General features: G+C 45.3%; 1 protein-coding gene across 1 annotated transcript in view; it reads left to right on the top strand.

Annotated features, from left to right (window-relative positions):
* Positions 1-25,000, top strand: part of dpyda (dihydropyrimidine dehydrogenase a) — a gene marked incomplete at both ends in the record, with an annotated part of 161,093 nt that overhangs the window by 105,670 nt on the left and 30,423 nt on the right. Inside the window, 4 exons of the mRNA XM_080854784.1 lie at positions 1,216-1,284; positions 6,963-7,046; positions 16,244-16,364; positions 17,060-17,179. Of these exons, the coding sequence (XP_080710910.1) occupies positions 1,216-1,284; positions 6,963-7,046; positions 16,244-16,364; positions 17,060-17,179 (394 nt within the window). The remainder of the gene's footprint in view (positions 1-1,215; positions 1,285-6,962; positions 7,047-16,243; positions 16,365-17,059; positions 17,180-25,000) is intronic.

The following is a 25,000-nucleotide window of genomic DNA, read 5'->3' as shown; positions in this document are numbered from 1 at the left end:
CTAATAGTGTGAAGACTTCACATCCATGGGAGAGGAAGGTGGCTTTCTCCCAGCCACACAAGTTTAATATCCCACTTTAAAATTCACTTTCCATGCCTTACCCCCAGCCTGTGTGACAGGGGAAGGAGTGCTTGGAGCGCCACAGCTCAGCCTCCCCCCCACACAAGTGCAACTGAGAAATCATGTCCCACCTATAATCCTGTTGTCAAAGCGAGCATGAAACAAAGAAATAATGGACACATTTCCCCAGATTTAACACCGGAATTAAATGTTGAGACAGAAAAAAGAAATGGTGATGATCCAGGTAATATGGTTACCACAGAAAGAGAACGACAATGAGGAATGGAGTCGTGAAAGCATAGGGTTCAGATCCATACCTCACCTACCTGGGCGTCTGTCTGCATTGGTGGAGCTCAGCCCTCTGCGAATTGGACTTCGGGGGGACATAACGCACGGCTTGTCCGTATATATCAGAGTTCCGTCTTTTATTTTCCCGATTACTTAAAACGAGGAGGCAGTAATAAGAGGCTGCTCCTCCCTAACCTGTTTTATGGCGGGCTTATTGTGTGTCTGGGGGAGAAAAAATGAAAATGGCAGCTCCTAATCCAGCACTGCCACCGAGGCTCTTAGCTAATACCCGCTCTCTGATGTTTTTATTGTTTTAATAACGCTGGCATGCCGGCAGTGGATTTGTCCTGATCTTGTAAATTATAAATATTGATTTTGTGACTTTGAAAAGGAAGGGAAGGACAAGGGAGCTGTTTTTTTTTTTTTCTTACCGTTTTTTTCTTTCTTCTTCTGTGTTTGAAAAGACAAGATAATGGCTTTCAGATCCATTTTATAATGTGCTGAAACAAGACCTTGGCGCTGAAATGTTTGTGCACGCTTAAGATGGACCTTGCGTTTGAAGGCCACAAGGTAATGCACAGTGTATCAGTCATTGTTACCAGTGTAATCTCATATTCTCCTCTTCACTCTCTCTCTCTCTCTCTCTCTCTCTCTTTCTCTCTACCTTGCTCTCTGTCTCACTTTCTCTCTCTCTCACTTACACTCTCTCTCTCTCACACACACACACACACACACACACACACACACACACACACACAAACCTCCATACTCTTTCTCTGCTTCTCTTTCACTCTCTCATTTCCCTCTTTCTCTCTCTTTCTCTCTCTCTCTCTTTCTTTCCCTCTTCTCTCCCTTTTTTCCCTGCAGATCATCATATCCAGTATAATGTGCAGCTACAATAAGGCCGATTGGATGGAGCTAGCTCAGATGGCAGAGGTAAGCTTTATTGTGCTAATGTCCTCACAAACACAGGCCCCACTATTAATGTCCCCACAAACACAGGCCCCACTATTAATGTCCCCACAAACACAGGCCCCAATATTAATGTCCCCACAAACACAGGCCCCACTATTAATGTCCTCATACACACAGGCCCCACTATTAATGTCCTCACACACACAGGCCCCACTATTGTCCCCGGGCTCCACTCCACAGCACCAGCTCCGTTCGGCACCAGTGGCATCCCTTAATGCTTGGCTTCCTTTATTGCAACAATGATGACACAACAGTATTTGACCTCATCTGCACAGGAGAGGGGTGGGGGAAGGGGAAGGGGGAGGCAGGGGGTTGAGGCCAGGCCATGTATACAGCCCAAATATTGAATGACTGGGAAGCAATCCTGGATTGGGAGTGAGCAGTGTTTTAGTTAAACGTTTATCACGGCTGACTGTTGGGGGGGCTGCCAAGTGGCTGGACGAGAGAGACGAGAGGGGGGGGGTGGGGGGGGGGGGGGCATTGGGCATTGTGGGAGTGAGATGCTGACTAGGAGAAAACTAAATGATAGAGGGGAGAGAATGGAGTGGTATGTGTGTGTGTGTGTATAGTTTGACTATGTATGTGTGTGTTAGAGAGTGTGTGTGCTCCTGTGCATTACTCATGCATGTGTGTGTGTGTGTGTGTGTGTGTATGTATATGATTGTGTGTGTGTGGTGTGTGTGTGTATATGTACATGATTGTGTGTGTGTGTGTTTGTATATGCAAGTGTATGTTTCTTAAGGCATGTGTCTGTCTGTGTGGGCATTCATGCATTTGTGTGTGCATGTATTTGTGGCTTCGCTTGTCAGTTTGCACCGATCTTCAGACTTCCATCTGGGAGCTGGAAGCCCCTCTGCTCCTGTTTTCTCTGCTGGTGTCGGTCAAAATCAGCTCCAATAACAGCCAAACTCTAAAATTGGCATCTCCCATGTATTTACTTTGTCACGCAAGCAGCACACCACCATACGTGCGAGGTCTACGCTTGTTTATTTATTTTTTTTCCTTTCCAGCAGCAGACCAGCTTACTTTCGCGCACAGAAATAAAACGAGGCAGTTTGGTGACCCGCAAATTAATCATAGTTGACTTGCATATCTCAGCCGCTTAATTGAGCACAGAAAAAAAATGTCAGAAAGTAAACAGGCCCGTGTGTCAATGTGTTAATTCTGCTATCGATATCATTGATGCTCCGCTTCCTCACGCACCTCATTAAAGCCAACCTGTCAGGTCCAGCCCTCGAGCCCCCCCCCCCCCCCTCCACCCCCTCCAACCCCCTCCACAATCGCCTCATCTATCCAAACCCATCCTCAAAAACAGACAGACGCCTGGAGTCCGCCACTCTCTCTCTCTCTTAGGACTCCACAATACCCTGCGAAAGCTTCTGCAAGATGTTAGTGTTGTTAACATAAAATGTTAGCTTAGGGAACACTGGATAATAACAGAAGGTTGCTAATGAGAGTGTTTTCATGGATCTCTGCGCTCATCCCAAAGATCAACACGGTCACTTTAGTCACACTTTATATTCGTATTACTCATGTTACTGATGGAAGCTCAAGCTGAGTGCTGTGCGTATGTCAGTGCTATGGCTATGGTACAACACCACAGATGTAGCCTAAAGGCCTCCTTCAGTGGGTAGTAGTACCTGTAATATAGAAAAATTACCTATTTTGAGCATTTCTTGGACGTTTTTGTGAATTATAGCTTTGGCTGCCAGGGTGAATGTTTCATTTGCGTTTGCCAACCGCTTCCTCGGCTTGGGTTGGTAGAGGAGAAACAGGAGGTCAGTCCGGCAGAGCTGCTGACCGGTACCTGACCGCTCCGGGATCACGTGGCTGAAGGACACCACAAACTCCCCCACCCCCACACCACCCAGTCCCCTTCCTAGCCCCTCTGCCCTCCAAGCGGCGGGTGACCTGTCTACGCGGGTGCACTCGAACACGTTACCTGTTCCGGGAAGTATAAAATAAAAGGCTCGGTTGTCACGGCAACTCCATTTTCAAGCAGAATCAACCATTCAATTCCACTTTGAAATCTGCAAGGGAACACTTAACACTGTTCCTTGCCTAAGGATACAACTTAAAAGTTTTCATATTCTTTTTTCTCTCCTTCAACCACCCCTTGCGAATGTCAATCGGAAATATATATATGTGTGTGTATATATAGCTTGCCATTCAGATGATAGACTTTTAAAATACCGCTACTTTTCTCTTTTTCCTTCCAAATCCCTGCCTCGTAGACTCATAACTGTGCGTCAGAGGCCATCATTCATAGATGTAAAAGTCACTCCATGAACTATTCATATTTAATTCGATTAAAATCCAGCAGAAGAGGGAGATGTTGGAGTGGAGATGAATGCTTGAAACGCTTAAAAGCCACCATCACAGCAGACACACACAAAGACGTCACCCTGGTTTGCTTGTGAACATGCTTCCCACTGAAAAAAACATGGACGCCTTGTAACTGAGAGCAAAATGACAGAACCAAACTGTTTCAATTATTTGTAATCTCTGTGAGTAAGCTTTTTGTGCTATTTGTTCATTCTAAATGTGTAACACTATGTGACCCCTCATCCATTATATTATCGACATCCATTTACTGGAAATGCATAATCTATGCTAGATGTTAGTTTCTTTTATTTCGATGTCTCTAAGAAGAAGATGTATTTCTCAGTGTTGTGAATCTCTCTCTGTGCCTCTCTCCCTCCCTCTCGCTCTCTCTGTGGCGTTCTGTCCATCCAGCCCTCCTGTTCTCTCTTGATGTTCTCCTCTGCTCTTATCGCTCGGTGCTCACACTCACTCACAAACACACACCCACACACACACACACACACACACACACACTCACATGCAGGCCTGCCCGCCTCGCTCTCAGATTACGCTGTTTTAGCAGCCACACAGCTAGACTCGGAATGCTCGCCTCCTCCGATCCATCTGTCCGTCTCCTGCCGTCTGTCCCTCTGTCGAGCGCCTGTCTCCCTCGCCCCCCCCCCCCCCCCCCCCCCTCTCCCTTGGTCATTCACTACCTCTCTCTCTCTCTCATTCTCCACTTCTTACTGATAGGGCCCTGCCCCCCCCCCCCCCCCCCCCCCCCCCTTGCTTATTCAGTACTTCTCGCTCTCTCTCATTCTCCGCTTCTTACTGATAGGGCCCTGCTTATCCCCCCCGCCCCCACCCCCCCCCCCCCCCACCCACCCCCCCCAACTCATCCCAACCCCCCCACTAAGGTCCAAACCAACCTTGATGCTCCAGAAGTGTGTGACAGGGATGGGTTGTGTTTTCTTTATCAAAGTGGGGAGTTGATAATCCATGCCAAAGGCGGTGTCAGTTGTGATATGTACCTGCAGCGGGCCCTGCGGTCCTTTGGTGGAACGTGTCTCTCTCGCCGACCCTAAGCCTCAGCCCTGACAGGGGACAGAGGAAGAGAAAGGAGAAGGAAGGAGAGAAAGAAAGACTGAGGAAGATGGGGGAGAGAGAGATTCAGACTGAGTGAGGGAGATAGGGAGAGCAAATCTTTTTCGTTCACATCTGTCATATTTTCTTTTCCTCGTGCGGCAATAATAATGTTTAGGAGCAAGGCGCATTAATATTTACGCTAGTATCAGGGCCTTTTTTTTTTTCCTGCTCGTGCCTCACTTTATGAATTGCTCATTTACAATTCATGTGGCCAGGCACAGGGTGTGTGTGTGTGTGTGTGTGTGTGTGTGTGTAAGGGAGGGGGGGGCTGGTCTCACTGGCTGTGGGCTGGCCACTCCTGAGCCTGTGCGCGGGGGCTACGGTTTGTGTTTACATCCATGTGTGTCTGCTTGCCAGGGATTAGGATGGAAAGGTTTACAGCTGTGACGGTAAGCCTCTGGTTCCCTCAGTCTCTGTGTCTGTTTCTCTCTCTCTGTCTCTCTCTCTCTCTCTCTCTCTCTCTCTCTCTCTCCCGCTCTGTATTTCTCTTCATCTCCCTGCTTCTCTTTCCTTCGCTTTCTTCACATGCAGTGATGGAGTGGACAGAGGAGAAGGGCGCTGTGTGAGTTTGGGTGTGTAAATGTGTGTTTGTGTGTGTGTGTGTGTGTGTGTGTGTGTGTGTGTGTGTGTGTGTGTTGAGGAAGTGGGGGTTCCTCATTTTGCTCAAGCTCAGAAGATGCATGTCTGACAAACTGCCTGTGTTGCTACTCATTTTCCCCATCGGATTTGTTTCTTTTTTCACTGTCTCTCGCTTTCTCTCCCTCCCCCCCCCCCCCCCCCCTCTTCCTTCCCCGAGCACCACAAAGCTGCTTATTCTGATCTGCAGTGATAGTGCCTAATTCTTTGTCTGCAAGGCCCTTTGTGGTGATGAGGGGGAAGAAAGAGAGAGACAGACACAAAAAAAAGAGTGAATTGAAAGAAGAGGAAAAAAAGAAAACCCAGTATCTCCCCACCCCCCCCCCCCCTCCACCCCTCCCCATCATCCCTTTATTCATCCCCCTTTCCTCCTCCTCCTCTCTCTTCCCTCCTCCCTCCCTCTCTCTCCATAAAGGGCTTAGGGAAAGAGGATGAAATTAAACATTATTGATAATTGGCTTTGGGATGCCAATGCATTGTGTCCATTTCTGTACCTGCGTTTGCCCCCCTAATTGAGCGTGAAATCTGGCTCCTAATCCAACTCTGACACGGGGCCGCCCCCCCCCCCCCCCCCCCCCCCCCTCCACTACAACACCACCCCCCTCCACCCCCCCACCCCCCAAAGCTGACGATGATAAATGGCTTCATCTTGCCTCTTGCTCCCCTGCACTTTTTGGTGGGGTTAAAATGCTTATTATTCTTTTCTCTTTTCTAATGGCTGTCAGTTTGAGCTGGAATCATAAATCTGCGTCGGGGAGTCGCTCTGGCAGGTTGGTGGAGCTTTTTGTAATTGTTTAAATCCCCCTTGTGATGTGCTTTAAAGCCCCCACGGATATGTAATTGCCTGTCAAACGCCTTTTCCGGCTCGAATGGCTCGGCGAGCGACGCCCCACACTCTGCCAGTCTATATACGGCGGCGTCGCCAGTGCATCCATGTGGAAACAGTCATCGTTTTTGTCTGATCTATTTTGGAGCACTGATGTTTCAGTCATTGTTTTTATTTTTTTGCCCTTTTTCTTATTCATTTTGTTTTCCCATCTTTCCCCTCCGCTCCCTCTCCCTCTCTCTCACTCCCTCCCCCTTTCGCTGTGTGTGGCTTCCCCCTCGCGTCTTCAATCACAAACGGATTTGCTTTATTATTCTTTCATTATTCTTTTCATATTAGAAGTTGTGGCAGTAATAGTTTTTGAGGGTGTTGCATGCGAACATTGGAGTTGTTGAGTCGTAAAAGCCATATCTAAATAGAATCCATTGCCACAGCTTTGATTGAAATCCTGCACCATCCTCAAAACCTTCCCCTTGTCGCATTTATGTGGTTAGATATATGTGTGTGTGAGTGTGTGTGTGTGTGTGTGTGTGTGTGTGTGTGTGTGTGTGTGTGTGTGTGTGTGTGTGTGTGTGTGTGTGTGTGTGTGTGTGTGTGTGTGTGCATGTGTTGGGGTGGGGGTTCATTTGGGGATGAATACATTGAAATAATTTTCTGTCTTTTTATTTCCATCCTGTCATTCTCCCCGTCTCTCTTCATCCCCCCCCCCCCCCCTGCCCTCTACCAGGCCTCGGGAGCCGATGCCCTGGAGCTGAATCTCTCATGCCCTCACGGGATGGGCGAGCGGGGCATGGGCCTCGCCTGCGGACAGGTGAGAGAGGCCAGACTGGCGCACTGTAGCCAAAAGAACCTCCGCTGGGGGTCGGTCATGCCACGCAGCTTGCATGCATAAACCTCACGTGCTCAACACAGCGTGCATAGATAGCAGACAGCGCTCAGACATGTAACACACCGTGCATATACATGGTGTGTGCAGGCAACACAACATACATATAGTATGACTTATGCATGCAGAGCAGCATGCATACATACAGGTCAGACATGCAGCGCGACATGCATGCATGAAGCTTGTACAGGCAACACAACATGCATACATATGAGTGAAGAACACCATACACGCATACAAATTATTAGTCAGCACTGGCCCAATGTATGTATTGTACAGACTGTGCATACACACGGCCTATACAAGCAATGCATGTGTAATACATACACCTTATACACAACCTGCACAACACGTAAGATACTGACAGTATGCACCGTATGACAGGTCGGATGTACCACACACCACACCACACCACACCGCTCTGCTCAGACACACACACCACAATGTTAATACAGTATGTGCTTGCTTTTTATACCATATCATGTCTGTACATCTCAGAGCAACATCTCTGCTTCAAATATTACCATACCTAGAATGTAAGATCCAGTTGCACCTTTGTGTAGAGTACAGAACTGTTGGTGGCACATGGTAGTTCATAAATTGCTTTATTACCCAATGCTGTGGCAGATAAAGGACTCTTAATAGCTACATAGCCATATTTCCCCCATCAGGCTGAATGGCTGAATCATTCAGATACTATGGTATGGTATGGTATGGTATGGTACGCTTATGATTAAGCTTTCCTCCATATGCTCCTACTGTGTTAAATCAGGACATGGAGGCACTAAAGGAAAACCACATAATAAGCAGAAGCATTCAGCCAGCAGTGAATCTTCTGAATGGGATACATGTAAGGCAGTTGTTGTCCCTTCCCATTCGGTTGACTGACGTGTATGAATTGTTTTTTTTTAGTTTTGTTTGTTTGTTTGTTTGTTTTTCCTCATTGGCAGTTTCGTATTATCTCACAAGCTGAGAACTGAAGTGTACCAAAAAAAAAACACTGAAGGAGAAAATCACTGAACACCTCCGTCATTAACCCAGTCACCCAAATGATTTTGCCGGCGTGCCGGCGTCTAACCGTACGGAGGAAGCTGCTGGGCACAGTTTGGAATTGGTTTGTAACAAACTGTGCCCAAGGGTGGAATTGCCCAAGAGCTGTTACTCATCTCGCTCAAAAATCATTTTGGTCTGATGGCGGAAAATAGCTCAATATTCCACAGCTTTGCAGACCTGTCACAGGTGTACACATCACAATGTTCTGCGCCTCACAGTCTGTTACAGGTTACCGTGTTTGTGCCTCAAAGTAAGGGACTGATGTCAATGCCTAGGGAATAACACCTGGATATTATTCAGTGTTATATCTGAATATGTCACAATTGTGTATCGCTAACAAATGTCATAACCTCACGGTGTGTCACAGATGGTGAATGTACAGAGGTGGCCTATATACATTAGTACTCCTCACAAGGTACTATCCATGTTCTGTTAATGTGAAATGGAAGTACAAAGCCCTTCCACAACATATCCACAGAAGTTTTTATGTTGAAAGACCCTTATCGCTTACACATTTAACCCTAAAGAGGTGGAGGAAGAAAAGGAAGGATCTGGTGATTTGTGTCACCAGAGTCCTGAAGTGACCAGTGATCTGGAGTCTCACACACGTCTTGCTTTTGCGAGGTAAAAACGAAGTGTTTTTTTCTGTGTATGGTTGGCACAGAAATGACATTCCACTGCAAGGCTTGACTACTGCAAACACACACAAAATGGGCCTACACTCCAATGGAGCATTGATTTCCCCCCCCCCCCCCCCTGTTTTTTTTCCCCCTCCACAAGCATCTTAATAATGCATCCTTTTCCATAACACCACGTCCAATCCAAGCATGAACAGAATTTAATAATCCATAAATAATTCCCTTTGCGGTTTGAAAACAATTTTCTTTCGTACGAGATGCTACATTCTCTGAGTTTAATGTAGCATTTGTACGGCTCCCGTAGAGGATTAGGAGTAGTAGTATTGTCGCTCCTGGAGCGTATCAGATAAAGACGAGGATAGCTCTACACTGTTCGGAGGTCTGAATGCTAATTTTAACACCAATTACCAGCAGTCATGTGGCTTTATTCACCTCTGATTAAACCAGCGCAATTTCCAGCTCTCAGCTGTGTGTGTTTACATCTGCGGAATGACTCACGAGTGTGTCTGGAGTTGAAGCTGTTTTGACCCGGCTTTTGAAAATCGGTTTGGTTTGTTTCGGGGGTTTTTTCTCCACGGCAGTCGTGGAAATAAAATTGAGATTGCAGCGTCTTCACTTAAGCGGGAAAAACAACTAGGGTTGTCGTGTGACCATAAGTGCTGAGGTAAATGGCACCAAAAATCCACCACCCCACCCCCACCCCACCCCCCAATCTAGTCTTTCTGTTGTCCAGTCATCTCAGGTTTGTGGAAACAACAAAGTCATTATGCACCAAGGGGCTCTCTGCTGGTGAGGAGGATGGAGAGGAGCAGTTTGAGGAGGAGAGGTTTTATGGTGTTTATGGTGTTTATGACCTTTTCAAGCCAGCGCTAGCCGCCTCGAATGGCAGTGGTGGTGAAAACTGGTCACAGGAAGATGTGTCAGGAGGCAAGGCGGCTGCGACATGTCTCACTTGCCAGAGATTTCAAGCTCACATGTTTTTTAGATCAATATCCCATTGCACATCGATCTCCAATGCATTATCACTGCCTGTCATAGGGAAAGATACAGAAAGCATACCTCCTGTTGGTGTGTGTATATGTGTCTGTACACATGGACAGGTGTGAAGGTGTGTGCGTGAAGTTATTGTATTTTTGTGTATGTGTGAGTGTGTATGTATTGCGAAAGAGAGAGAGAGAGAGAGAGAGATATTGTGCATAACCCAGTTGATATATCCACAGTGGCTGAACTGTGCTAGGGTCTAGGCCTGGTTCATGGTGTAATTGTAAAACTGCAGAGGTAGGGTAAGTGATGGTGGCCATTACCGGACAGAGACACAGCATGCAACATATTAACATGCCTTGTGGGCACAAGCAGACATGGATGGATGCAAAGGGAACCCTGCCTCTCCATCTTAACAGCCTGACTGTATTATAATACAAGAGGGGAGAGGGGAAGGGGAAAAAAAAGCATTTTTCCACATCAAAACAGGAAGACAAAGCTATTTTCTCCTGCGGTGACTGTAAATCTGTAGAGTTATATCCCTTTCTGCTTTAGATTTTGCCGCTGTAAGAAAAAAAAAAAAGCTAATCAAAGGCAGGGAGCCTGTGGGCAGGTAACCTCCGTGTGAACTAAAGAGAGGCAATATCATTTAATCACACCGTTTGGCACCTCCTCTCCACGCCTGAGAAAAAAAACATTATTTCAGCCTGCGTGGAAAGAGAAGGGGAGAATTTGATTTTAATGGGGTATTAATATGCAATTTCACCCACTCAGTCTGGGCGCACTTTTCTTTCTCTTTGGAAACAGTAGAGCGCCGCTCGCTTTTTTTCCCTTTTTTTGTCCTCCCTCTCTCTCTCTGTGTCTCTCTCTCTCTCTTTCTCTCTCTTTCGCTCTCTCTCAGCCTATCCCCTCTGCTCAAAGCTGTTTAACATTTAACTCGTGTTGAAATTAGAGGTTCCTTTGTTTATTCCCCCCCCCTCCCGATTTAGAAAATGTAAACATTTGTAATGATTTGATTGCCCTGTTTAGCGTAAGATCAATGAGAGGCTGTACAAAATAATGCAGTGTGGTTACCATGGTGCAGCAGCTCAGATTACACAGTGTCTGTTGGATCACAGTGTCCCATGAAACAGTCACTGACACGTTGCCTTCAATGTAACAACGGTTGCTGTGATACAGTGGCAGATTCGCTGCGGTTGCATAGTTGTCGTGAGGTCACTGTGGCTGCGACATCATTCTGTTGAATAAGCTGTGTAATAACAACAACACTGTGGCGGCGGGTATTATGGGATGGCGCCTATGTAAACACAGTGTTTGTGACAGGTGCTGCTATGGTGACAATGCGTTTGATAGTTCAGTCGCTGTGGTTATACAGCGGCTACAATGACACATTAACAGCGGCTGTTAGGGTACAGTTGCGGTGATAGCGCGGTGTGACTGCGGAGCGGCACAGTAGTTGTTCTGGCACATCGGTGCTGCAGCAGTGGTGGCACAGCGGCAGCGGCAGCGGCAGCGGCAGCCCTAAGCTGGAAGCGACCGGCGGCGGCGCGGAGGACGGCTCAGTGGTTATGACAGTTAAAAAACTCTCCCGGGCCCAAAGAGGCTCGCTTTCATCGCTCTTATTCAGCTTTGACTCAGCATCCTCTGGGATCTCATTTTTTTTCATCCCGCTCTCTCCCCTTCCTCCCTCCCTCTCCCACTCACTCACTGCCCCCCCCCCCCCCCCTTCAACACCTTTCCTCTGATTCTCAAATTAAAACCGAAGCCTTCTCCCAGAGCTATTTTCAGAGCAGCAAACAGGTTCCCCGTGACAAGCCACTTCCATCATCCCTCCTGCGAGAGTTGCCTTCTCTTAACGAGGCCGGCAACCTCCCCTGACCTTGTGCTGTAAAATTAAAATTCCAGGTGTAGTAGCAAACAACTCCACACCCACCTCCCTGCTCCTCCTCCTGCCATCCGCGTCTCGGCACCACCCTCCGGCTGCCCGTCTCCATGGGCCTCACCTCTGCTGCCCCTTGCTTGAGGGTGATTTGGCTGATGGAGGGCAGTGGGGATTGTGGGGGATGGAGGAGGGAGGGAGCAGGGTCTTTGTGGGGGCAAAACCCCATCTCCGATGTAGCTTAGTCAACCTCCCGCACCACCACCACCACCACCACCACCAGGGATGCTGCTGTGCTGAAACTAATCCACCACTGTGTGCCCACTGCCCTCCAGTGACAGGACTCTTGGAGAAAAAGAAAACAAAAATGACTAGAGAGAGAAAGAAGGGGAAGGGTAAAAAAGAGGTTCTTCTCTCTCACTCTCTCTCTCTTTCTCGCTTGCTCTCTCTCTCTCACACACACACACACACACACACACACACACACACACACACACACACACACACACACACACACACACAGACATACAGACACATATCCCCAAGTCTCTCCGCCACCTATATTCTTAATATAATGTCAGCCCGCACTGCCTCTAACCTGTTTGATCACAGCTATGGGTACGGGCATAACTCCAAAGCCCATGCACTAAATGTACCCTCAATTATTAATCAAAGTTCATAATCTGCTTTTTTTTGTGTACTGTGCAACATATAAATATTATATGGGTGTATATTTCCTCTCCTTGGCTAGACAGAGAGTGGGTGCTGCTCTAACGTGCCATACTCACCCAGCTATCTGCTTCTGTCATGGCTGTTAAAACCACATGCGATGGTTATTAAAACCATATCCCAGCTATTAGCCAATTCCCACCATCAGTTAGGCTGCCCAGGGAGGAGAGACAGCCTATGTGTGTGTGTGTGTGTGTGAGAGTGTGTGTGTGTGTGTGTGTGTGTGTATCTGGGACCTCTCTAGTCTTCCTGGCTGGCCTGCCCAGTTTTGCATCCCAGCGGCAGCTCCCCTAATGCCAGAGGTCACTGACCCAGCAGATGAGCCCGGGCCATTTGCACAGGTGTTTTGTGTTCTGGTGCTTTGACTTGCCGGAGCTCCGCTGCATAGACTCTAAGGGAACCCTGGCTGGATGTCTTGCCCAGACCAGTGCTTCCCGCGGAGGGGTCAGGGGTTTGGGGTGGTAGGCCCGGGGAAGGGAGCTGGTGCTTGAAGGACTGGCAAGAGGGCTGTTTGCGGGGGATCGGCTGGCTCCCATCTGGCCCGTAATGGGCTGTCACGGGCGAGGCTCGCAGGGGGCTCTTACCCCTGCGCCAGAGCAGAGTTCGCAGTGAGCAGCATCTGTTTCTGGCTGCAGGCCACGACCTGACATCCCCGCGCCACCGTGCCAGCCTCCCCTAATGTGATTTCCCATGATCCTCTGGGGGTTGGGGTTGGTGGTGGTGGTGGGGGGGGGGGTGTTTGCTCTGCCTCCTCTGTGGCTCCATCTTCATCTCTTTACTCCCCCTTCCCATCTATCTCCTCCCTGGAGGGGTTGCGTTTTTCGTATGTTCAGGAAGCAGACTGCCCTGAGAAAGGCTGCCCGGTACGCTGTCGAGTGACTTCCATCAGTCCCTTGTGGAAGTGTTATCAAACCAGCCTGTAGACATGATCCCTCCATCTTCAACATGGCTTCTCCTCCACAGGCCCGTAAGGCAGAAAGCACTCTGAATCCTAACAATGGACACACAGATTTATGGTTCTTTGGCCAGGGGGTCATCGAGTCAGTTTATCAGAGGACCACTCTCTGATCTTCCCACAGCAAAGGACGTTTAGGTAGCAAGCAACCCCTTGAAAGGCTATCACAGATCTGGGGGAATAGGCCACGCCACCTGCTGTGAAGGAGAAGCTAGCTATGGAAGGCCAGTCAAGGGCTTAGTCGGCCTAGGCCTTCTTTACCAATCCAGTAGCAATTCTGTTTTTTTTTACAAAAATAACCCACGGTGATAATGATAACACAGGTAGCTCAAATCGGATGCTGGCATTAATGGCTTTAACTCGCTTTTCTTCCCTGCTGCTAGTGCCCCATATATTCACCGGAGGTGAGTTTTTGTCATCCAAAATTCTGGATCGGCCGTATCAACTAATAAATCTTCTACAGGAAGTCAGCAGCTATATGAGGCACCTCCCTGGTGCCTGGGATATTGCAGGTAGCGCTCCAGCAGCCGCAGAGGCTGGTCCGACTAAACCCCTGGCTCTCTTGCCAGTCTTGTTTATACCCTGTTTAAGTCTTGAATAAATCAAGGCAAATTGCGGCGGATGGCACTTGCTGGAGACACGAGTGCATAAACCCAATATCTTTTCCAAAAAAAGCCAGGAATGGATTTTATCATCTCCATTGGAGTAACCTTTCCTGCTCTCTCTCTCTCTCTCTCTCTCTATCTAACCGTCTCACTCGCTTTCTATCTGTGTCTCTCTCTCTCCGTTATCCCATCTTTCCCCCACCTCCTTCAAAACGCATTTGATTTGGCATATTCTTCTGCTTAAATACACCCACATTGTGGCTAAGACAAAATGCATGCCTGAAGATACTGCACATTGAAATGTCTCGTCGAAATAGTCATGATGTTCATTTTACAGGGATTTCTTTTTTTTTTTTTTTTTAAGAGGGGTCCTGGAGCAGAATTGGCCAGCCTGACCCCTGAGGGCGAAGAACAAAAAAAAAAATGGAGGGAAGAAAAAAAAATGCGATTTCCCCTCTCTATTCTTACAAATCAATTTTGGCTAATGGTTTTGGGAGGGGGAAAAAAATGGCAACCTTTTACCCTGCGAGCAGAGCTGACCTCATTGCAGTGTTTTGCACACAGAGCTTGTAAATCACACTTCTTTATACAGGAGAGTAAAAACCATCGCTCAGGGGGATATATGGCAACAGTTATTGGATATGTCAAAACAGAAGCCCATTTCCTGTGAAAGAAAGGAGAGATGAAGTGCGGGAGAGCGGTAAAGATGAGGAGGGGAAAAAAAAAGAGAGAGAGAGAGAGTGAGATATTGGGTATCGTGGTTTGTCAATATTTGTGCATTTCGTATTGGTTGTATTTACAATGGGCCTCCATGTGCAAGGAAGGAAGGAGCGAGTGGGAGATTAAGGGTAAAGAACAAGTGAATTCTGGGGTACCACTGGAGGACCTTCAGTATGAGCCAGCAGATGCAAATGTACAAAAGCCTTATATACAAACAACCGACTGGACCTTGCATTCCGAATTCAGCTGCGGCTTAGATCTGCTGAAGCAGATGGGACTAATTTGATCCCTCCCTCTTTCCTTAGTAAGCGTCCAGTAAGGCTACAAAGCCTTTCACCAGCTGAGCTGAGGTGGGGTGTCAAAAATGCAACATGATAACCAGAGAGATACATTTCCAGCTTCCCTGGTAGGCTCTTGGCTCTCCTCCACTGCCTGCAGACCACAGATGTGAGCCAGAAGCAGGCTCTCATCCTTACCTCCCCCAGTCCCTTCCCTGGTGGGACCAGTCCCCGACCCACACTGATAGCTGGATAGCTCAAAGCGCATAATACCCTATCCCTATCCTATTCAATGCTTTACAGTTGTACTAGGCAACACTGATTTTGATGATATTTAGTTAATTGCCATTCAACAAGGTAATGCACTTTTGCCCACAGGAGAGTGAAGTGTAGTGCAGTAGATTTACATTGCAGTGTCAGCGTATGCAGGTATCAAATATCTGCTTGCTCTGAGACTTTGGGGGATCACACTGTAGTCTGATCTTCCCAGCCTCGGAGCATCTGTGAGTGTGTGTGTGTGTGTGTGTGTGTGTGTGTGTGTGTGTGTGTGTGTGTGTGTGTGTGTGTGTGTGTGTGTGTGTGTGTGTGTGTGTGTGTGTGTGTGTGTGTGTGTGTGTGTGTGTGTGTGTGAGTGTGTGTGTGTGTGTGTGAGTTTGTGTGTGTGTGTGTGTGTGTGTGTGTGTGTGAGTGTGTGCGTGTGCATTTGAGTGAGTGCCTGGAGTCTAGCGCTGACGCACAAAGCCCAGCCTGCCCACTTAAATGGGTGCAAACTGACAGGCGGCAAAGAGCCTAATAAAGCATGAATCCTCCCGGAGCTGGAGTTTACTCTTTGGCGATACCTTTGGCAGAGGAGGGGAGGGAGGAGAGGAGAGGAGACGAGATGAGAGAAGAGGAGGGGAAAGATCAGCTTTAAGGAGGGGGGGGTGAAGAGAGAGAGAGAGAGAGAGAGCGATCGAGCAAGTGCCAGGGCTCTCCATACAGACAGGCCGGGTCGACGTCCTCCCTAGTCTGTTTGCAGTTTACACACACACACACACACACACACACACACACACACACACACACACACACACACATACACACACTCGACATCCTCCCTGGTCTGTTTGCAGTTTACACATCATGCATATCCAACCTCATTAGTCCACAAGTGCACATGGATCGGTTTAGTTCTTTGACATGTGCTATTTTACTTGTTGTTGTTATTGCTTTGTGTTGTTGTTGTTGTTGATGTTGATGATGATGTCCTCCGCTCGTTTGCTTCCCCCGGCCTCATTTGACAAGGATCCCGAGCTGGTGCGCAACATCTGCCGCTGGGTCCGGCAAGCTGTCCAGATCCCCTTCTTCGCCAAGCTGACCCCCAACGTCACCAACATCGTGGACATCGCCAGCGCTGCTCAGGAAGGTAGCCGAACACTCTCCTCCTCCTCCTCCTCCTCCTCCTCTCCTCCCCCCCTCCTCCTCCTCCTCTCCTCCCCCCCTCCTCCCCCCCTCCTCTTTGTCTCTCTTTCTCTCACTGAGTGGGGGACTCAAATCTGAATTTGGAAAACACTTGAACTGGGATCTAACATTCACGCATGAGCAGTCCAGTGATCGCCACATGCCCTTTACTGTGTTTCCCATACGCCCTGACTGTGATGTGAGCTGATAGTTTTAATTATCCTTGAACTGGTTTTTAGCACTCTGGCTCCGTGCTAGAAACAATTTTGTCTGTCCCCTCAAAAAGAGAAAAAATGGCGCGACCCCCATTCCAAATCCACTCTCCTCCTGGCCACAAAGAGCGATCTGTAAGCACCTCGACAAACAGCCGTGGCTGAATCGCTTGGCAGCGAGGCCGGGGGGCAGCGTCTGCCGCCGCCACCACCTCTCCCAGCACTTGGCCTGCTGTCTGCTCTGGAGAGCGTGTCTGAGGCCTGGAGGTTTTTTTTTTTTTTTTTAGTCGTGTCTAGATTTGCCAATCTCTCTCTCCCTCTCACTCTCTCTCTCTCTCTCTCTCTTTCTCTCATCCATCCCTTCCTCCCTCTGTCCTCTCTCCCTCTCTCCCTCCACCACCCCCCCCCCCCCCAAGCTTGGGCTAATGTGTCGTGGCCATGTGTGCAGGTGGTGCAGATGGCGTCACTGCCACCAACACCGTCTCGGGCCTGATGGGACTGAAGGCAGACGGCTCTCCCTGGCCTGGCATCGGCCGTGGCAAGCGCACCACATATGGCGGCGTGTCTGGTAGGTGTCACCCAACTCACTGCATCCATTCCCCTGGCCCTCGGGTGGGACGGCATAGCCAGACTGTTTGTGTGTGTGTGTGTGTTTGTGTGTGTGTGTGTGTTTGTGTTTTTGTGTGTGTGTGTGTTTGTGCGTGTGTGTGTGTGTGTGTGTGTGTGTGTATGTGCGGCGCGTACGTCAGGCGTGCTTTTATGCTTGTGTGTGTGTGTTACTGAGTCTGTGTGTGGAAAGGGGTTCTTTGTGCATATGTAAAGACTCTTTGTGTGGTCTTAAATGTGTTGCAATAATTGTTTGTGTACATTTTGGGTTTTATGTAGGCAATAGATGGTGGTGTGTGACAAAACAATGCTACATGTTTGTTGTTTGTCAGATGATAGGTGTCAGTGTTTTTGTGTGCCATAGTGTTTGTTAGATAGATGTTAGGTGTCGGTGTTTTCCTGTGTGTTAGGGTTGGTTAGATAGATGTTAGGTGTTGGTGTTGTTGCGTATATTGGTGTTGGTTAGATAGATGTTAGGTGTTGTTGCTGTTGCGTGTGTTAGTGTCAGATATCTGTTGGACGTGGGCCAGGTCCGAATCAGTTCCTGCCAGGTTTCTGTTTGTCAGGCGTGACCATGAGGTAGCACTAACAGATGGACTTAACAGTCATACCGTAGCAAAACTTTTCAGGTTTTTTTTTGATCTTGTGTGTGTGGTGATGTGTGGATAGACACTGGCTTTTTTAAAAGTATTTTTTCCTCTGCAAAACTTTAATTAATTCCTTTTTTCATTTCTCACAGAAGCCCCTCAGTCTCGGGTGTGAGGTCTCCTTTGATATGTTTCTTCTTTTTTAACGGTTGTTGTATCATTCGCTTTAGGTTTGTTTTTGCTTTCCTCTCATTTCACTGGGTCTAAAGACCAGGGTTTCTCTCTTTAATTTAGTCCCTCTCTTTTCTCCTTAGAGGACCTGTGGATTTAAAATTGTTTTGAAGTCTTTTTTACTACTCAGTAATAGTTCTCCGCAGGGCTGTAGCATCATATTAGAATGCGTGACAAATACAGTGTGCGTGAGGCTGCCTCTGCCGTACTGTTTAAAATGGAGTCCAACGGGGGCCTCTAGTACCTTTTAGAATATTTGTGTTCTTGTTGCTGTTCCTTTATCACCATAAGCTTGCCCTTTTGTGGGTTTGGCCTCTAGGTTTCTTTGAAGTTTAATGCTTTTACTCAAACATGGTGTTTCTGCTGCGTTATAGTTCTGTTAGCAAAATGCTAAGATTCTTGTTGTGGGCAACTGTAGTCAGTTAGACACAGATGATTGCTAAATAAGTTCTCTGCCCTTTCTCCAATTACACTGAAATAAGGCCTGCTTTTGTATTCGAATGACATTTGTTGTTCCTCACCTGGTTCCAGAGATAATGATATGCCTTGTGCTATGGCAAAGGGGAAAGGTAGCGGTAAGAGGATCCTTGAGGCTCATCGCTCTCAAAAAGATTCCCTGATAGGGCCCAAATAGGGCCTCTCTCAAGAGCCTGTGAAGGGCTTTCAGAATCTCATTTCCAAATCTCAAAACAAAGGGACTCGTTGCCATGGGATATTGATATTGCGCAAGAGAGCGTTGGGAGGTGTTTGTGTGTGTGTGTGTGTGTGTGTGTGTGTGTGTGGGGGGGGGGGGTTGGGTTAGGGGTGATGTGCTTGTTTTCAAAAGAATGGCGTCTCGCCTAGGTTTCACTAGAGGATCGAGGCTGCCATCTTTCATATTGATATGCTCTGGTCCCAAAAATATCTATTGACATTTTGATAAGTTCAGGACATTTTCAAGCAGGGGGTTTATTGTGGATGTGTTTTGTCCTTATTGAGGTGTATATGGGCCATTCTAGAGAATTGGTGCAAACTGCTGTCACTCAACAAAAAAAAAACGTATTGAAAAAGCTTTTAGATCTTAGATGTTTATCAAGATCCTTCTGTTATTTAAATCCTAAGTATTATTCGAGATGGCAATAGGATAATAGGGGTTCTTTCAATTGGGAACCCTATCCCCTAGATTTCTGAGGAAAATAATATTTTTTTCGTTGTTGTTTTCATAAAGATGTTTTTGATTTCTTATCAAACTGAAGTCAAAAGGAAACATTTGCTATAGATTTCATTTTTAAATAAAAAAAACTTCACATGGAAAATGATCCCACATTTAAATGTCATTACTGAAAAGTTTTAGACCATAAACTGAGACAAATTTCAGCCACACCCCTGCATTTTTGATCAGGAAGTACAGCTGCGGTCTCTCTCATAGCTGCATGATGAGTAGATCTTAGATCCTATCATTTTAAAATAGATGTGTTGAAGGAACGTCACTACCAAAGTTATTTTTCGCTTAAGCAAGCTTATATTTCAGAATATTTTGTTGTCATGTGTGTTTCTCTGTTCAGAACTGTGTTAGTTAACCATGTGATGACTAGCATCTTTGAGGTAGGAATCAAAATCATCTGAAACTGTCCCAACCAAATGAACAGAAATAACAAGTATCCAATTCCTCCATCGAGGACCCACAAATGAACAAAAAGTTTGAGATTGAGAGAGAGAGAAGGCAAAAATAACCATTAATCATCATAAGTAAAACATTTATTTTGGGGTGCTGATCCTGTGGGCCATAGTCAGAGATTTCAATCACATTTTTGCAACAACAGGAAACCAGTGAAGGGAAATCAGCTGATGAGATACATGTGTCCTCTTTGGCTGATCAAAGACCGGACAGCCACCATGTTCTGGATCATCTGCAGTGGTCTCACCACCAACATAGGAAGGCCTGCAATAGTTTAGTTTACAAATGACCAAGGCTTGCACAAGATGTTGTGGAGCATATTCGATGAGATAGAGTCTGACCTTCTGAATATTATAGAGAGCAAAAAGTCCTCGTGACAGAGGCCACATGCACAGAGAAACTAATCTGGTCATCAATCATGACACTTAAGTTTCTTGCAGATTTAGTTGGGGACATTGATGTTGGGCCAAGTTTGATGCTGATATTATGCAGGATATTCGTATTAGCTGGGAATACTAGAAGCTTAGCCTCTGAAAGGTGAAGGTGACGATCCTTTATCCAAATTGAAATATAACTGAGGCTTGCGGAGATTCAAGCCCCAGCTTGGAGTTATGTGGGGTGAAGGACAAGTGCAGTTGGATGTCATCCACATAGCAATGGTAAGAGACCCTGATAAGCCCTAACAATGTGGTGTAAAAAGAACGGTTCCAAGGGCCGAGCCCTGAGGTACACTAGCGGAGTGGTGGTGAGATTCTGACACTTGTTCCTGCCAAGACACATTCAAAGATCGTCCTTTGAGATTAAATTCAAACTAATTATATTTGGGTGAAATGCCCAAATATATGTTGACTGAGTGGAGGCACTTGCTACTCTTAATGCTTCAGTCACAGACAATATAGCAGTAGACTGTAGAATAACCACTCTTAAAACCTGGTTAGGGTCCAGCAAATTATTCTAAGTGGAAATCAACTTAAGAATGTTCAATAATTCTATTTTACAGGTGAGAATGAGAAACCATGCTCCAATTTTGAGGGGAGGAAAACTGTGAGCCAAACACTACAGGCTGTTTTCCACCACAGGAAATCAGGGCCTTTTTTGAGCGGCCCAAACCTTTGTGTGCATTTTGGGGGGAGAAATTTGTACCTAGTCTGGAATACTTCTGTGCGGCTCTGTAACTGCTGAGTAGGGCTTGCAGTGATGAATGATGTATAGAGAATAAGAATAAGAAACGCCAATTTTAAAAAGCATATTTTTTCCCATAGGTCACATGGTGAGTACAGCAAAAGGAATTAAAGCGTTTTCAAGGTGACCAAGGAAAGCATCAGCTGAAATATAAGCTGATATTAGTTAACAGTGGTGTTTGCATCTTTATTTATATAACAGTTACAGCTGCCATGAATCCATTTAATTGACTGTTAGCAACATTAGAATACAATTCAACTGTCTACTCAACCATGGGTGTAATTATATCTAGAGATTCTCTGGTTTAATGGTCTTAATGGTGAGCCTACTGGATAAATGTATCCTTGTTTTGTCGTGCTCTGAATTGATCTTGTGAACGAAGAGCAAAATGATAACCTCAACTTCTAGGTTGGGTGGTTCCTGCACCAAAGTGGAAAAACAAAAGACAAAAAGTTTGAGGCACTTGAAAGTCCTACAACCTCCTGCAGTTGAAAAGCTCCTTATACAGCCGCGGAAAAAATTAAGAGACCACTTCAAAATTATCAGTTTCTCTGGTTTTACTATTTATTGGTATGTGTTAAAGTAAAATGTACATTTTAGTTTTATTCTATAACCTACTGGCAACATTCCTACCAAATTTCATATAAAAATATTGTCATTTAGATAATTTATTTGCAGAAAAATGACAATTGGTCAAAATAGCAAAATTGATGCAGTGTCTTCAGATCTCGAATAATGCAAAGAAAACAAGCTCATATTCATTTTTAAACTACACAATACTAATGCTTACACTTAGGAAGAGTTCAGAAATCAATATTTGGTGGAATAACCTTGATTTAAAATCACAACTTTCATGTGTCTTGGCATGCTCTCCACCAGTCTTTCACATTGCCGTTGGGTGACTTTATGCTACTCCTGGCGCAAGAATTCAAGCAGCTCGGCTTCTTTTCATGGCTTGTGACCATCCATCTTCCTCTTGATCACATTTCAGAGGTTTTTTATGGGATTCAGGTCTCGAAATTGGGCTGGCCATGACAGGGTCCTGATCTGGTGGTACTCCATCCACACCTTTACTGGCCTGGCTGTGTGGCATGGAGCATTGCCCTGCTGGAAAAAACACTTCTCAGAGTTGGGGAACATTGTCAGAGCAAAAGGAAGCAAGTTTTTCTTCCGGGACAACGGTGTACTTTGCCTGGCTGAGGTTTGTAAAAGACCATAAGGATTGAAAAAGCGGACTGGAGGTTCTTCTAAGTTCGTCTTCTCTGATGAGTCCGATTTCACAGTAGGTGCAAGACTCTCTGGCTTGTAGGCCTCTCCAGGTCTCCGTCTAACCATCAGACGACCATGTGTTGGGCAAAGCTGAAAATTGGACTCATCAGAGAAGACGAACTAGAAGACCCTCCAGTCCGCTTTTTTCAATCCTTATGGTCTTTTACAAACCTCAGCCAGGCAAAGTACAACGTTGTCCCGGAAGAAAAACTTGCTTCCTTTAGCTCTGACAATGTTCCTCAACTCTGAGAAATGTTTTTTCCAGCAGGGCAATGCTCCATGCCACACAGCCAGGCCAGTAAAGGTGTGGATGGAGTACCACCAGATCAGGACCCTGTCATGGCCAGCCCAATTTCGAGACCTGAATCCCATCAAAAACCTCTGAAATGTGATCAAGAGGAAGATGGATGGTCACAAGCCATGAAAAGAAGCCGAGCTGCTTGAATTCTTGCGCCAGGAGTAGCATAAAGTCACCCAACGGCAATGTGAAAGACTGGTGGAGAGCATGCCAAGACACATGAAAGTTGTGATTTTAAATCAAGGTTTTTCCACCAAATATTGATTTCTGAACTCTTCCTAAGTGTAAGCATTAGTATTGTGTAGTTTAAAAATGAATATGAGCTTGCTTTCTTTGCATTATTCGAGATCTGAAGACACTGCATCTTTTTTGCTATTTTGACCAATTGTCATTTTTCTGCAAATAAATGATCTAAATGACAATATTTTTATTTGAAATTTGGTAGGAATGTTGCCAGTAGGTTATAGAATAAAACAAAAATGTACATTTTACTTTAACACATACCAATAAATAGTAAAACCAGAGAAACAGATAATTTTGAAGTGGTCTCTTAATTTTTTCCGCGGCTGTATATGGGCCATTCTACCGAATTGATGCAAAGTCATGTCAGATATATTTTTAATTTTTTTATGGTTTATTCCCAAAACTTTGTCCGTATGTATATTGTACCATATCTAAAGTACACATATCTAGTAAAAGAACAGTCAAGTTTTATATTGTATTTTCAGAATGTGTCGGAATGTTTTTCCTCTTCCAAAAATTGTCACTACCGAAACATCACATTTACTATAGTAAAAAAGTATTATTATTGACCTGTTCAGATTGTGTTTCCTTCCCTTCTCTAAAGTGTATTTTTACAAATATTTCTTGAAGGTTTTCACAATGAAATCCATAGGAATGAATTTTTTTACCAAATTTTCAAGTTCAATTTATCTGTTTCGGTAGTGACTGCACTGTTTCGGTAGTGACTGCACTGTTGGATGGATGTTCATTTTTCTCCCAAAATCATCCAAAAGGTGCTATGGGCCGCCCTTTAGTCCACACAACACATTTATTTAAAAATTATGGGATTGAACTACTTGCCATTTCATTTTGTCACTACCCAAATCATCTGGTCACTACCATATGTTTCGGTAGTGACTGTTTCGGTAGTGACAATTCTAGCTAACTTTAAGCATAAATAAAGAATTCTAGCAAGCACACGGCTTTCAAACACATCTTTGAAGAGGTGAACACACATACAACCATAAGATTTTCCATGAAACCCCAAAAGATTTACTTAATTGAAGAAAACATGCGTTTCGGTAGTGACAATTCTTAAGGTTACACGTCGATTTTCAGACTTTGGAACACATTTATATAAAAACAATGGGATTTAGCTACTTACCATTCAACCATGAGGGACAGAGATGCAGTGTCACTGCATGGTCAAAAATGCAGAGTCGTGGCTAAAACACAGGCTCAGCCAATGGACTAAAACTCTTGTGTTTCGGTAGTGACATGAAAACTAGGGACATGATTTTTTGAGTATAGTAAATTCATTTAAAAATTAAACCCACAATAAATCTAAATATTCCAAGTTCTGTTTCAACCCAATCATAAAGATCTTTGAAATTAAATCATTGAAAAAAATCTAAAAAAATTGTAAAGTGTTATTTAAAGGCATTGAAATTTAGATGTCAGGGTTGGGGACAGCTACTTCCCAATAGAAAGTACCCTATAAATGATGATTTTGTATATATTTAGCTTATCACTATCTCATGTAATGCATTGGGTTTATATAGACCATAACATGTTCTAATTAAATATATGCCTAGATACCTAATTGTTTTGTAAATTGTTTTTATTGTTGAGGGACTGCATATTACACGAATTCGGTAGAATGGCCCATATACTTAAGAAAGAAAAGGAAAAGAAGTAAGAAACACAAGAAGAAGGAAAGTTGAAATGTATCAGTGAATTATTTGTCAGGGAACAAAGCCATGTCGGAAAAGAATGGAGGAGGAAGACAGCAAAACATAGGATGGTGAAAAGACAAAAAAAAAAGAACAGTAGACACATTTTGCAAGGCTTCCTTGCACTTCTAGTGAAAAATCATCCTGCTGTCTGTAAAAATAAGTTTGGTCAGTCTAAAAACAGTCTAAATTGTTGGATTTTGTATTCCAGTGAGGTAGAAAATCAAAGTGGGTGCATGTCTCCTCAAGACCCCAACTATTCAATAGTTGTGGTCACTACCAAAACATTACCGTCACAGCCGGAAATGTGCAGTCACAACCGAAACACTGCATTTTTCATCAAAAATAAAATATTTTGAGTATTCAACTTCAATGGCTCTTCAGTGAGGTGTAAACAAAAAGCTGTGGTCACTACCAAAACATTACTGTCAGAGCCGGAAATGTGCAGTCACAACCGAAACACTGCATGTTTCGTCAAAAATAAAATATATTGAGTAATCAACTAAAATGTATTGCCCTTTACAAAGACATATTTGATTCAGAATAAGATGAATCCTATATTTGTTATATATAAAACTATAAATGTCAGTCATTTTTTACAGGT

The sequence above is a fragment of the Sprattus sprattus genome (genome assembly GCF_963457725.1).
Source record: "Sprattus sprattus genome assembly, chromosome: 17".
Classification (NCBI taxonomy): Eukaryota; Metazoa; Chordata; class Actinopteri; order Clupeiformes; family Clupeidae; genus Sprattus; species Sprattus sprattus.
This window is presented reverse-complemented; position numbering and strand designations above follow the sequence as displayed.